Source organism: Myotis brandtii, unplaced genomic scaffold (assembly GCF_000412655.1).
Source record: "Myotis brandtii unplaced genomic scaffold, ASM41265v1 scaffold493, whole genome shotgun sequence".
Lineage (NCBI taxonomy): Eukaryota > Metazoa > Chordata > Mammalia > Chiroptera > Vespertilionidae > Myotis > Myotis brandtii.
Genome location: NW_005368827.1, coordinates 3,111,594 through 3,127,650, shown reverse-complemented (window position 1 = coordinate 3,127,650; position 16,057 = coordinate 3,111,594). Strand labels below are relative to the sequence as shown.

The window sequence follows — 16,057 nt, the reverse complement described above, 5'->3', positions numbered from 1 at the left end:
TCTTGTTCCCTTGCTTTTTACAAATTTTAAAGGCTGGTGATCATTAATCCTGTTTTATCTCCTGTTTTCATAGAAACTTGAATTCTATGAAAAAATATTTATTTTTAAATCCCAAGGGGGGGGGGCAAATTTGGTAATGCACAAAACGCCTTAAAAGAGAATCTTATGCTTTCTCTGCTCTAGCTATTCTTGAGATAGTTACTCTCTTACATTACCTATGAAAAAATATTTATTTTTAAATCCCAAGGGGGGGAGGGACAAATTTGGTAATGCACAAAACACCTTAAAAGAGAATCTTATGCTTTCTCTGCTCTGGCTTTTCTTGAGATAGTTACTCGCTTACATTAATTATACCTTGCATCTTTTACTTTCTTTGAAATTGTGTGATGTGACAAATTCAGAGCATCACCTGGACAATTCAAACAAAATAAAATGTATAGTAATCTCATATACATATATGCATGTATTTATGAATTGCATTTCATAAATTCAAATTGTGAGATATTTCTGTGGCTCTAGGGCATATCTGAAGTACCTATAATGAATAGCATGAAATCGAATGTCATACCTGTTTTAAAAGGGTGTAGTTGGAGCCATCGGTGCTAATTTTTCTTATCTCGTGATGATCAGCAAGAATTAAAAAAGGTTCTTCATCTAAATACCAAGCAAAAAACATATTAGACTTTTTGGATGCATGGTTTTCAACTCTTCTTAGTTTCTGAAGCAATATAAAGTCAAATGTAGTGCCCTCCAGTAGATTAATGGTTAAAAAATTCACACTGAGACCTCAGTTGATAATAAGGTGAAAAGGCAGTAGAAACCCAGACAGTACAATCAAGATAGTTATAAATGCTAGCCCTCTCTTTCCCTCAATTCACTTGAATATTAAGTTATCTAATTTATTTGAAATTAGTAGAAATACCTGCTGTTATAATCTGATTTTTGATGATTTTTTTAAAAATGATAAGCTACCCTTATCTTAGAAACCTACAGTATAGTTAAATATTAATATAATCAAATATTTCATTTTTTATGATTAAATAACTACTTTTTGCTCTCAGAATAGCTTCAGTGAAAACTGAGTATCATTGCCTACATACATATTTTTTCATCTGCCTAGGGACTTCTCTTAAATAATTTTAGATGTACATTATCTATAATTCTTATCCATTAATTATACCTTTCCTTATGAGTCTGTTTTTAAAATCCTTTAATAGTCTTTATTTCCTTCTTGTTGTTTGTCCAATATCTTTTAGTACCTCACTTGTTCCAGAAACTAGGAAAGATAATAATAAGAACTTGAACATTCTCATATATGTAAAGATTCTCTAAGCCTTTCAATTGGTTTTATCATCAAACTTATTTGTAAACAAATTAGTTTCTTAAATAAAAGATATTCAGAAAGTTTTGTATGGTATATTTACTTGACTATGTATCTTAATAATTTAAAATCAATTTGACCACATTCTTGATTGTTACAATCCTAGATCAATTCAATAAAAATTTTGTTCAAATTCTCTTTAAATACCTTTGTTTCTAAGATGTATTCATATACTTAGTTGCTGAGTAAGCAAATTTAATGTCAGCAGAAATTAGAAAAAAACAATAAAAAGTCACTTTATGTAATCTAATGTGAATTTTATTGTACAGCACTAATAGTTTTAGTTTTTGTCCTGTTTAATTTATGTTCTAAATTATTACTTTATGCTCCCTTTATCTTTTATTTTATGGTGAATATATAATATATAGGGTAACATATTATAGTTTAGCATACTCTATGTCAAGGATTAATAACATGTGTTACACATGCTGGACAATCGCTTCCATCAGCGATGGCAGTGCCCTCATCAGTCATTCCAGTCTTCCTGTCGAGGCTAAGCTGAGACTTAGAACCCTACCCAACAGAGTAAGCCCTCAAGTTGAAGATGCCTTGTCATCCTTCTCAATGTAGTTCTACATTTAAATATAAAATTGATCAGTCGTGTTCTACCTCAGTACTTAAGCAATTCTGTTCTTTACAACCTAACTGTAGGACTTTAAGCCATAAAAGTCTTAGAAGGAAATGTAAGACATAAACTTCTTGACATAGATCTTGGTAATAATTATTTTGGTATCACACAAAAAGCACAAGCAACAAAGTAAATAAGTTGGACTAGATCAAACCAAAAAGCTTCTGCACAGCAAAAGAAACAGTGTAATAAAAGTCAACCTACAGAATTAGAGAAAATATTTGCACATTATATCTGATAAGGCATTAATATCCAAAACATTTATAAAGAACTCCTAAATCTCAATTGCAAAAAAATCAATAAAAGAGACAGAGGAGATGAATATACATTTTTTTTCAAAGAAGACATACAAATGGCCAATGGGTACATGAAAAGTTGCGCAAAAGCAATACTCGTTAGGAAAGTGCAAATCAAAACTACAATGTTAGAATGGATAGCATCAAAAAGACCAGAGATATCAAATGCTGGGAAGGATGTGGAGAAAAGAGAGCACTTGTGCATTGTTGGCAGAAATGTACATTGGTGCAAGAACTGTAGCAAATAATATGGTGCTTCCTCATAAAGTTAAAAATAGAATTACCATATGACCCAGAAATCTCACTTCTTTGTATATGTCCAAAAGAAATAAAAACAAGGTACCAAATATGTATCTGCTATCCCTGGTTACTGCGGCATTACAGACAAGAGCAAAGATGTGGAAACAACCTACATGTCTGTCAAAGGATGAATGAATAACAAAAATGTATGAAGGAAACAAAGAGTAGAATGGAGGTTACTAGTGTCTGAATGTGGTGGTGGTGGGGAAATGGGAGATATTGATAAAAGAATATAAACTTCCATTTAGAAGATGAATAAGTTCTGGAGACCTAACACACAGCATTGTGATTATAGAAAACAATGCTGTAACATGTACTTGAAAGTTACTAAGAGAGTAGATATTAAATATTCTCACCACAAAAATAAATGGTAATAATGTGAAGTGATGGAGGTCTTAGCTAACACTATGGTGATAATCATATTACAATATATGTGTATCAATACATGGTACAACTTAAAGTTACACAATGTTATATGTTAATTATATCTCAATGCTTTTGGAAATAAATCTAGCTTCTCTTTAGCAAATATTTACATTCCTTTTGTGTCAACTATTATTTGTTTTGAATTATTATTGTTAATGGAAAATAAATACAACATGGATATATGATATAACAAGACCCAAATTTGATCATTAGCATTCATCGCCTTTCTACAATCTTTTATGAAAAGTTTATAGTAATGGAAACTGACTGGTTTGTAGATTTTGTGTATTATTTTTTATTCCTGGTAATTATTTCATGAAAGTACCATAGTAGATGAGAAAACATCTAATGTTTTAAATGCTGTCCCCAGAATGTATTTTGAAAGAAACTGGCAGTGTTATGTGACTCATTATACTCCAAAGCAAAGTAAGGGTGATAGAAACACCTTATGTACCATTTATTTATCCATTTTAATAGTAATTATTATATATTGCTTTGTATCATTTTAATATATGTGATAATCTCCACTAAAAATTACAATATATTTTTCAGTTATGGTCATGTTTTATTGAATTTTTTTTACTTTACAAACAATCACACTATTTGGAACAAAGAGAAGTTTAATAATTTTGCTGAATCACTGGAAAAATCCAAGTTATCTTACATAGCTGATTTATTATTGTTGTCATCATTGCTATTGTTGCTATTATTGACTAGCTGTTCTCCTTGACATGCCTATGTGAGTGTGTGTGGTGTAGGGAAGACGGAAAAACTGTAAGAACACTGTCACAATAGGCTCTTTAATGGTCGAGGCCAAGCCTGCTCCTAAGCACCTGTGATTCAGCAGGAGGCAATGCTAGAGATTGTTCTTGTTTCTGTGAACACTCTTAAAATATAAATAAAACAAATAAAAACCCCTAATAATTCACAAGACCGTCATGCAATATTATTATAAACAGAGCAGTTTGTGGACAACACAAAATCAGAATGATAGATCCCAGACCAAGGTAAGTTGGGAAGAATTTTGATTTCTGAGAAATAGCAAGAATGAATGATTTAATAAAATGGCTATGAAATTCAGGATCCATGTGTGTAACTGAGATTGGATCAGTGGACAAGTTCAATTTGATACCTGAAAGTGATTTGCAGCCATTTGGGTTATCAGGTTGTATTTCATAGCCATCTGTACAGAGGCACTTGTAGGTCCCATATGTATTGATGCACCGCTGGCTACACGGAAAGCCCGTAGAGCATTCATCAACGTCTACACACGTTTTACCGTCATCCTTCAGTTGGAATCCAGGCCAGCATTTGCACTGCAGAATTAAAAACAAGCATAAGCAATTCATACCATTGTCACTGTCTTTTCTTATTGGGTATCCCTTTAACATGACTGAACCCACAAAAGGTAATGGCAAATCTTTCTGTCACACACACAGAGATTAAACTTCAATAAGCATTACAAATATCATATAAAGTTAAAGTCAAAAATCTCTGAAATATCTTCATTTGAACATCTGAGGTTGGGAAGATTATAAAAGTTAACTGATATCACTGTAGCCATGTGACTAAAGAATGACAAATACAACAGAACTGAACTGTCAACTTTCATTCCTATTCTATTTCATTATATTGTCTTTTTAGAAGACTTTAACAGTCATAAGAATTAAACCTTACGTGGAACTTTGAAGATTACTAACATTATCACATGTTATTGTATTAGAGCCTTACAGAAATTTATGATGTAAGTATTATTTTCCTTAGTTAACTGATGAGAAACCCAGAGGAACAAAGGTGAAGTTGCCTAGATAAAGCCAGGAGGAGAGTTGAGGCTGTCTGTAATTTTTTAACACATAGTAAAGATCAATTAATATTTATCAACTGGGTCTGATTCCATAATCAGATATGTTGATGTTATCTGGAAAAATAATAATAACATAGTTTCTCCATCATTATTAAATAAATTTGTATCATCAAATCTTTTCTTCAGCACCTCTATGATCTTCTACATGAGCTTCTGAGGATGATCTACAAAATTTACTAACTGGCATGTCAATTCTGAGTACTATGTCATGCCAAATATGTTTTTGAATTCCTGGAAATAATAAGGTGCTATGATTGGTCACTGTCTTTCAGTTCTCTATTCAGTCCCTGCCAAGAAGCATATGAAAATTCTAATTATACAAAATGAACCTATAATTGGCCAGAAGATTATGGTCATATTAACATTTACCAAGGCTATTTAGTGGTCTTTGAATAAAGAAAATTGTGAGTATTGTGTGGGACAGTGAATTAAGAAAGAACTTTAAGTTATTAAGAGTAACTAGTAGTTAAGGGTTAGCCATAGTAAACATTTCATAATTTAGATAATTTATTTAAGGGTAAAGATAACAGAAGAGATTTTTATATTTTTAGGATAATATAGGAGATACATATACACATATTGTTAAATAGTCAGCCAACAATTAATCGAGGGCTAGAATTTTTTTAAGTACAAGAAGGTATTTATTACTAGGAGGGAAAACATCAACTTCACCTGAAGCTGTTCAAAAGATAAATACCTCTTTCTAAGTCCTTTTATAAGAACTAAATCCCTTTAAGTTCTTAGCACTTTATTCTTTAACAAATTTCACCAATATTTATCTAACAATCCTAGGCAATAATAAAGGATTGTGCTGTGTTTAATCAATAAAACCTACTAGCAAGCCAGCAAATGAAAGCAAAAACAACACTTTGGAAAAGTAGGATTGTCACAGCCTAAGATATGAGAAGGACAGTTTGGGTAAGTCCTTCTCATATCTTAGGCAGTGGCAATACTACTTTCCCAAGTAATTAAGAAGTAATTAAGAAGACTTAACTTACTACCTGATGTAGAAAGGCAAGAGGATAAAATCTGAAGAGAAAGAAACATCAATGTGAGCTATCAGCTATTAAAGTGTGTATACATTTTGGGGGGTACCCTGTATGTTACCACAATTATTAAAAAATAAATATTTTTAAAAATGAGAAACTGACAGGATACAAGAAGATGTCACTGAGAAGGACTGGAAATTAGACCCTGTAATCGATCATGTGGTCAGGAAGCCAGAAGACCCATAGGCAGACACAGGGCAATGCTAAATTCAAGGGCACTTTAGAACAAACGAAAAGAAGTTGCATAAACTATGTTGAATCCCCCTCAAAAAGTATAAAAAACTTAAACAGTGTCCCAATTTTAACAGGATTTCTGAAAATCACTTTGAATGGCTAATATCAAGGCTTATAGAACTACAATATGAAAGAGACAGCTTAGATAAAAACACTTTTATGGAATATTAATTTCCTGAAGGTAAAATTGGTAAATGCTACTGAATGTATTACACATTTCTATAAGCAAATGGAATTGGGATGTTTAAGGTTTACAGTAAGTTTTTTAATTATTTATTTAATAAAAAATATTAAAAAATAATTTACTGCCCTAACCAGTTTGGCTCAGTGGATAGAGCATCGGCCTGCAGACTCAAGGGTCCCAGGTTCGATTCCAGTCCAGGGCATATACCTTGGTTGCGGGCACATCCCAGTAGGGAATGTGCAGGAGGCAGCTGATTGATGTTTCTCTCTCATCGATGTTTCTAACTCTCTATCCCTCTCCCTTCCTCTCTGTAAAAAATCAATAAAATATATTTAAAAATAATAATAATTTACTACCCAATCCAGTAACCTTGTTATAACAAAAATATTTTTACTCTTAAATAATTAATAAACATCTATGAGAAATTCTACTACCCTGACCTATATGAACAAAATGAAAAGAAATAATAATCACTTGCATATTCAACAATAGGAGATGAGAGATTCATAACAGTTTAAAATTTATTCACCTTCACTTAAAAAGACAATTTTTATGAAAGTGAGATTTATATATATTCAACGTCATTTTAATTTTCCTACTCATCAAGAACTATTTCAAATTTTTCTGCTTTGTGTTAATTTTCATATCAGATCATAAAACTGGAAGAAAGAAACATAGCAACCCAAATTTACCTATTACATTCAGGAATATTTTTGTGCAGTTTTTAATGTGATATTTGACAAACATTCATTATTTTATTTCTAATGAATACATTAAAACTTCCTTCTCTCTCAGAAGTATTTTTATTTTTCACACGGTAAGTTTCCCTTCTCTTCAAAATAAGATTCTTGCTTTAGTAAATGTTATTACTCTCTTTTGAATAGATATATTGTATGTGTTTTACAGCAAACATATAAATTGTTCACATTTCATAAGATCTAATTTTTGCTTTCATCAGCAATTTTAATTTTGTTGCAGAATGTGGATTTCTTGACATGTACTGCTGATAATGTATTGACAAATAAGTTATTAGATAGTTTTCCCCATTTCCTTAAAAAGAAAACCCCATCATCTGACATTTTTCCCCCAAATAGTTAAGCATTTTTTTGTACATAGACTTTTTACTAAATTTCCTACCAGTAAATATATATGTAAAATTTGTGCTTGAACCTCTGCTTAAACCTCTTATTTATGATTCTAAACTTAGCTCCTTAAATTTTTATACCGGTCTGTTTCCCACAGTAGATGTTTCATTTTATTCATCGGTTCTGGCATGTGTATATATTCAGGAATATTACTCACAGAATTCTGTCAGGTATCATATACAAAGAATTTTTGTATTATGAAATAGAGTGTCTATTTCAACTAGAATTCTCACTTAAATCATTTCTAGAGAAGTCAAAATAAAAACACTGATATTTTAAAGGTATGGAAAAACAAATATTTTTGTGTAAGGAGTCTTATAAAGTGATTAAAATAGTATGCTTTAATGTATTTTTCAGGGTGACATATACTGCTACCAAAAGTAATTTTCCAAATATAGCATTTCTGGGCACAAAATACTTGTTATATGCAGGCATTTAAAAAAACATTAAACCTCATTTTGAATGATATGTCAAAAGGTTATAATTGATACTCTATAATTTTTAGATTTTACCACCAAGATTGTTATGACAAAGTTTAAATACACACAGAATAAACACAAATAAACTACTTTGAAATTTACATTTTGGATATACATATTATATGACACACATATATATTCTATAGATATATAGACTTATACTGTATATTATGTAGACAGAACTAAATAATTAATTATAACCTATGACTTAAAATTCTTAGTTTCCGGTAATAATTCTATGACATATCCCCTGCTTTTCCAGGAAAAATTTCTATATTGATTGTAAATAAATAGCTAACATATTTTTATGCTTCATTGGATTTCAAATACTGACAAAATTAATTATTTGATACATAGTCATCTCATTCAGAGCTATCTGGACTCGTCTTGCTTCCCTGTTACTTACAGGATAGTGTTCCTGAGTGAGTGTGTGTTTTATGTCTTTTTTGTTTTTTCCTCACCGGAGGACATACTTATTGATTTTAGAGAGAGAGAAGGGAGAGAGAAAAAAATGGATGTAAGTGAGAAACATTGATCGTTTGCCTCCCATACATTCCCCGAATGGAATCAAACTTGCAGCCTTATGCTGTAAGGGACCATAAGACACCAGCTCAGGGCTAATTACTGTAGTTTTTAGATTGTATCTACATATAGTAAAATCCTGATCAATGTAGTTAAATTAATCATAATGACAGAAATACAGAGATTAAAAACGGCAACACGGTCATTTGGCTGAATTGACCGTTATAAGACCTGGCTTGTCATAGAATGTTAAGGCAGGTAGGAAAAACGAGCCTTCTGTACAATGCACACATTTTTTTCTCTATCATCCTTCCTTAAAGAAAGGCATTAGTCATAGCTGAAACACTTTTACTGGTGAGAAATAACGCAGCTCATTCCAATATAAAGAGTTCTGACCTTAGAACAATTTTCCTTATATGGAACAGAATCTGCCTCCTAACTCTAACTCCAACCTTTGAAACAACTCAGAGTAAATATGCTGCCTATTCCAGTGCTTCATATACTTGAATAGAGCCAATTAATCATCTTCATTCCAGGCAAAACATCTTCCAAATGTGTGTGTCCCAGACCCTGTATGCTTCTCGATGTACAAATTTGAATACACTACCGTTTGTTAAGGTTTCTCTTAAAGTGCCATGTGCAACACGTCAACAGTACCCCAGGTACGTTCCGATCGGTGCAACACTTAGTAGAACAACATCTGACCTCTGCAGTGGCCCTAACTGCCATTAGACTCCCTCTGTGTTTATAAGAGCCATGCCCTATTGTGGTTCACATGGAGCTAGTGCTCAGTTAAAAAAAAACAAAAAAAAAAAAACACCACTATTTCCAATGAATTGCTCCCCCGGAGACTTTCCCAACTTACACAATCAATTTACGGAATACACAACTTTAATTTTAATATTTTGTTTGTTTGCATCCTCCATTCCAACGTGAATGAAGCAGATGCTTTAAAATGCTATTTCTGTCCATCAGTTTTGTCAGTGAAACACTCGCTTCAGGAAAATGGTACTAAGAGAAAGCAATTAGACTATCAGGCATGATTTATTTTGTTAATGTACCTGCACTCAGTTCTAATACTTCACGTGTTCTGTTTTGTTTTGTTTTTCTTCTTCCCTGCTCATATGAAAAAAAAATGTACTCTCCAGTATTGTGGTAAATAAATGATTAGCCCATTTAACTTCAATTGTGTATGGGAGGGAGGATGAGGGAAGAAATGGGAACTTAGGAATTACATACATATCTAATGCAGCTATTAATATAGCAGTAATCTTTCTAAACACTAAGCCTCTCTTTCTTACTTTTTTTCTTTATGTTCAGCATATATTGAAAAATATTTTGATTTTTTTGTCTTCCTGAGTATATTTTCACAAAATTACACCACATTATTATTATGGGTTGCATATATAGAACTCTCCATTTAAATAATTTTGCAAACATATATATATTTCTTGTCAATCCTCACCCAAGGATATTTTTCCCATTGATTTTTAGAAAGAGTGGAAGGGAGGAAGTGGGTGAAGGAGGGAGGAAGGGAGGGAGGGAGGGAGAGAGAGAGAGAGAGAAACATTGATGTGAGAGAGACACATCAATTGGTTGCTTCCTGCATGCACCCCAAGTGGAGCCAGTGGTCAAAAGTGCAACCCAGGTATGTATCCTTGACTGGGAACCGAACCCGTGACCCCTTGGTGTGAAGGCTGAAGCTCTAACAATGGAGCCACACTGGTCAGAGCGCTAACAATATTTTGATGCCTTTTACATTTTACAGCTATATTGGATTAAAAAGTTTTTGTTACCCCCAAATTATGTTTTTAATTGAATTTACTTGGGTGAAATTGGTTAATAAAATTATACAGGTTTCAGGCATACAATTCTACAACACATCATCTGTATATTGTATTATATGTTTATCACCCCAGGTCAGATCTCCTTCCATCACCATTTATCTCCCCTTTGCCTTCTTCTACCTCCCCACACCTCCTCCCCCCTGGCAATGACCAGACTGTTGTCTGAGTCCATGAGTCTTTCTTTTTATAATTCCTTTTTATTTTTGTCTAATCAAATTCTAATGTATCCGGTGATTTGCTATTTTTGATGAATACCAACCTTGTAACCAACTGGGAGGTCCTGGCAATCTTGAGAACATCCACTGACTTTCTTACTCAAACATTCATTTATGTGGCAGTTTTTCTCATCTGAGCCATCGCCACAGTCATCCTTATTGTCACACAGACCTCCACTGGGAATGCACCTGCCATTTTTGCACATAAAAAATGAACTGTTGCATGACTGTTCTGGAAAAAGAAAATAAAACGAATGGAATATAAAGGGCATGCCATTGTTTTTATACTCCAGTTGTTGAAAACATTCACAAATATGATAACTTATCTGTCTAAAATCAGAGTAAATATATGTACATGTAAAATGCTTTCTATTTACACACAAAATATAGAAAACCAAAAGCAAACTGCACTTTTGCTCAACCCACTGTACATTGCTTTATCATGAAAATTAACAATCAAGACAAGAGTCTATAGCCCTGGCCAGCGTGACTCAGTTGGTTGGACATTGTCCCATGCACCAAAAGGTTGTCAGTTAGATTCATAGTCAAGGTACATGCTGGAGTTTTGGATTTGATGCCCATTAGGGAGCATAAAGGAGGCAGCCAATCAATGTTTTGCTCTCACGTGGATGTTTCTATCTCTCTCTGCCTCTCCTTTCCTCCCTCTCTAAAAATCATCAAGAAAGTTTTTTTTTATAAAAAATGCATCTATAGTAAAATTAATGGAATATTTCTGTCTTCATCTATAGTGTGACAATTGAGATCAAAGTGTAATGATGGTTTGACATTTCCCTCAAGCCATAGGTCTCTGTGAAATTAAATGTCACTAAAAATTACGAATCCAGAATAGGTAGATATTCCTAATTTTTTCCATCTTGGAAATATAACATTGACATTTAAAAATCAGGGCATAAAAAAGCCATTTTTAGTGAATAATAGTTGTTCCATATATAGCCACAGAAAGTAGTCCAGGTTTTCAAGCTACTCTTATCATGATGATTTGAATGTTACTCATTATTTAACATGATAAAAGCAAACTTATTAACATGCAAACTACATGAGTAGTTTTTTATTATAAAATACATGACTATGGCCAGGTGTGCCTTGGTGGTTGAGCTTCAACCTATGAACCAAGAGATCACTGGTTCAATTCCAAGTCAGGGCACATGCATGGTTGTGGGCTCAATCCCGATTTGGGGGCATGCAGGAGGCAGTCAATCAATGATTCTCTCTCATCATTGATGTTTCTATCTCTCTCTACCTCTCCCTTCCTCTCTGAAATCAATAAAAATATATTCTAAAAATTTGACTATACAGTGGGGCCTTGACTTACGAGTGTCCCGACTAACGAGTTTTTTGAGATACCAGCTATCTCTCGGCCAATTTTTGGCATTGAGTTGATAGAATAATTTGAGTTAACGAGCTCCTTAACAAGCTCGGTCTCGGAACGAATTAAACTCATAAGTCAAGGCCCCACTGTATATTCAGTAAAGAATAGTGAAATTATCAATAAACCAAGTTTGGCCATGTATATATTTAGTTAATATACAATTTACTTTATTTCGCCTAAATATGAATAACACAGACTTTCTCTCAGTAAATCTCAACTTCTTTTATGTTTGAATTTTTGAAGTGTAGCCGGGAAACTTTATTCACATAAAATAATGTATTAAGAAAAGGTGACCTTTTTGAAGGGGCAGGGTGATGGATTCATCAGGTTCGTTGCCTGAAATCTTCATGTTTTTAGCACATACTAAATTTATAAAACTAGCTTCAAAACATTATTATATTCTGCATAGTGTCACTAGATACATCAATGCTTAGTGATTTGCATGTCCTTTCATTTACTACTATACTAAGCAAATCAGAGTCACAATCTTGCCATTAAAAAAAGACAGATTTTGGAATAAGCATAGCTTCATATATTTTCTGTACCTGCACTTTTGCACTTTGGGTTTAAAGGTGCTTCATCAGAATGGTCAGGGCAGTCGAAGTCTCCATCACACTGCCATTGCACATGTAAAAGACATCGTCCATCAGCACAACTGAATTCTTCTGCATTACATGGTCGGTATTCTAGAGACAAAGAAATAAAGATTCTAATTTATATTATGTATATAATGAACATTATTCATATTTTATTGACTTTTTTTAACAGAGAGGAAGGGAGAGGGAGAGTTAGAAACATTGATGTGAGAGACTCAAATAAAGACTCTTATGCTTTTGCATCGGACTGGCTGGCTCCCTGATGTGGTTTCTTGGGGATCCTGAAATCTGGGCATTAACACCTTCAGTCCATAGGTTGATGCTCTATCCACCCAGCCACACCAGTTAGGGATATAACAAACATTATTTAGAACTGCAACCTCTAATCTACACTATACCTGACTAACCATGTGGATTATCAATGCCTCCTATGGGAAATGTTTCTATTTCTATCTGGGACAGTGGTCATACTTGCAAGAAATATTTGTGGCTGGGAAGTAGCACCGAAGTCCAGAAAATAAAGTTGCAAACAAGGCACTGTTACTGTTTCTAGAGGAGAACACAAGAACACAGGACTCCAGTATACCATCTCTGTTCACCTATTAGATATATTCTAAAGAGTTCCCTTAGAATGAAAAACAGAATGGAAGCTCTTAGAATTATCTTTAAGACCAAGCTCGGTTAGGTGCAGTACTAGAGCTTATGGATGAACTGATTCTGAGTTATAACGATACTTCTCAGAAGCTGTAATGTCATGTTTATGTTTGGGAATCAACATTCAAAGTGTAAATAAATTATTTAGATAAGGGAAATGAAAATCCAATTATAGAGCAATAAGTACAAGAAGTATTGCAATTATATATTGATTCTTAGATGCATTTAAAAGCTTTATTAAAATCACAATATTAGCCCATCAGTTGTTAATGTTCATATCTATGCCTGACTGTGAGTAAAATTCTTTTAATTGTGAATGTTACCAAGTTTTAAATTAGATTTCTCCCCTAATTTTGTAATAATAACACCTGTCATTTCTATTATAAACTTTCTGGTAAATCTAAGCAAATAGTCTATTTTTGGAGAGAGAAAATAAGATTTTTGTGGTTTAAAAAAATAAACAAAATTCTAATAAAAAACTAATTCAACAATGATCACTTGAGATATCTAGCACTTTGAAGGCAAAAGTAGATAGTTCTAACTCTCCTCAACTTCCTTAATGTTTTTTCCCTCCCTCTCCCTGAGCACTAGTTCCTCCTTTTGTGTTACTGTGTCTATTCAAGGTTCTCCCAGCCACAAAACAATAAAGGTCCATTGACATGACTCTTAACAACACATCTCTCTTTCACTTCCACTTACTTTCCTCCAGTTCTTCTTTGATTCATTAAGATCTACATTCTGAAATTCCTCAGAGCTAAGACACCAAGTGACAAGTGTCAAATTCAAAGGTGTCTCTTACTCTTATCTATTTCATTTTCTTGTAGTCTTTGACATCATTGACCACACTACCTTGGAAATCCAGGCTTCTCTCTGCTTTCCCCGTTTTTCCCTATTTCTATACGAAGTCCTCTATTGTTCCACCCCAAAGTGCTGTAGATGAAGCCCTTACTTCAATCTTCAGTCTATTTCTATCTCTCTTTTCCTATCTATATTGTTGAGTATATTATATATATAAATTTATTTTTACTGATTTCAGAGAGGAAGGGAGAGGGAGAAATAGAAACATCAATGATGAGAGAGACTCATTGATCAGCTGCCTCCTGCAAACCACCCATATGCGACCCAGCCTGCAACCCAGGCATTTGCCTCAATCGGGAATCAACCACGACCTCCTAGTTCAGAGGACAATTTTTACTGATTTCAGAGAGGAAGGGAGGAGAAATAGAAACATCAATGATGAGAGAGACTCATTGATCAGCTGCCTCCTGCAAACCACCCACAGGCGACCCAACCGCCTGCAACCCAGGCATTTGCCTCAATCGGGAATCAAATCATGACCTCCTAGTTCAGAGGTCAATACTCAACCACTGAGCAACACCAGCCCGGCTATTCTTTTTTCTTTTTTTTCTTTTTAATGTGTGTAATCCTTTTATTAGTTTTTTAAAACTATTAAAATCACACTATATACCTGCCTCTGAAAAGTATAACTGGGATGGTGGGAACTTGTAAATGAAGATGAAAAAAGAAGGTAAAGTGATCTAGCTGGGTTCACATAAATGGTAAAGCTGTGATCAAACCCTGGATTTTATAAGACTTTTGTCTTTAATTTTTTTTAAAAAAAGCAATATTCATTCATTGTAGACATTTTGGAAACTGAAGAAACATGTAAAAAATAAAATTTAAATCATTCTTTATCATATTTAAGTACCACTTTTATGCTGATTACCACCGAATTAACATTATTTGTCCAGATCACAGTTCTGGTCTTTAGAACCAAATTTTCAGACATTCACTACATGTGATTATCTGATTAACATTTCATTTTCATGATATAAAAAAATACATTTTTTTGTTAGATCTTTCTTCTACACCAGCAAAACTAGCCCTTAAAATCCTTTGTTCCAAAGCTAATTAACACCACACTTACCAAGTCATCAAGTTAGAAATACTCATTTATCCATATATGACTGTAAATTAATTCTGACCCCCCTCTGCACTTTCCATGCCACTGTTTCTACCCTGGTACAGAATCACATCATTAAACATCAGAGCGATTGCAACAACCTCCTAACTAATATTGTTCCCCTTTCTATTGGCAGCATTTGATCCACTCTGCTGAAAAAGATGGTCCTAAAACATAAATTTGAATGAGACATCCCTCTGTTTCAAAATGTGTTCTGACTGCTGAGAGACAAAATAATTAAATACAAATTATATAACATTATTTTTCAGAGTTTTTAGGTTCTAATGTCAACTTAATTTTCTGGTTTCAACTTACTTCACACAATATTAATTGCTATTCCTCAATTATTTCAATATGCAGATCTTTGTAAACAAATACAGAATTTGCTCTGTATTTCCGGAACTACTCTAAGCATTTTGAAATATTAAATCATTTAATTTTCTTATCAGACCTCAGAGTTTAGCAATGCTGCTATAATTTTTTTACAGATGAGGAAATTGAGACACTGGGATGTGAAATAACTTTACCATGTCACACAGCTAGTAAGTGGCAGAGCCACAATTTGGGCCAGGCTGTCTAGCTGTAGGGTCCATGCTTAGCCACCATGTCATATTCTAGTATGTAGCATCTAAACAGGATTTCCTCTCACTAACATTCCCTGCTTCTTCAGTGCTTCAAAAATCATTTTCTGGAGAAAACCAAGATGGCAGCATAGGTAAACACCTGAAATTGCTGCCTCGCACAACCACTTCAAAAATACATCTGAAAGACAAAACTGACATCATCCAGAACCACAGGAAGGCTGGCTGAGTGGAAATTCTACAACTAGAAGGAAAGAGAAAAGCACACTGAGACTCAGAGGAGGTGCAGAAGTAAAGTGCAGA

General features: G+C 33.5%; 1 protein-coding gene across 1 annotated transcript in view; it reads right to left on the bottom strand.

Moving 5' to 3' along the window:
• LRP1B (low density lipoprotein receptor-related protein 1B) overlaps positions 1 to 16,057 on the bottom strand; it is a 1,756,854-nt gene that overhangs the window by 249,103 nt on the left and 1,491,694 nt on the right. Inside the window, exons 54-57 of the mRNA XM_014548045.1 lie at positions 12,506 to 12,646; positions 10,615 to 10,802; positions 4,164 to 4,347; positions 569 to 654 (exon numbers count right to left, since the gene is read on the bottom strand). Coding sequence (XP_014403531.1) covers positions 569 to 654; positions 4,164 to 4,347; positions 10,615 to 10,802; positions 12,506 to 12,646 — 599 coding nt within the window. The remainder of the gene's footprint in view (positions 1 to 568; positions 655 to 4,163; positions 4,348 to 10,614; positions 10,803 to 12,505; positions 12,647 to 16,057) is intronic.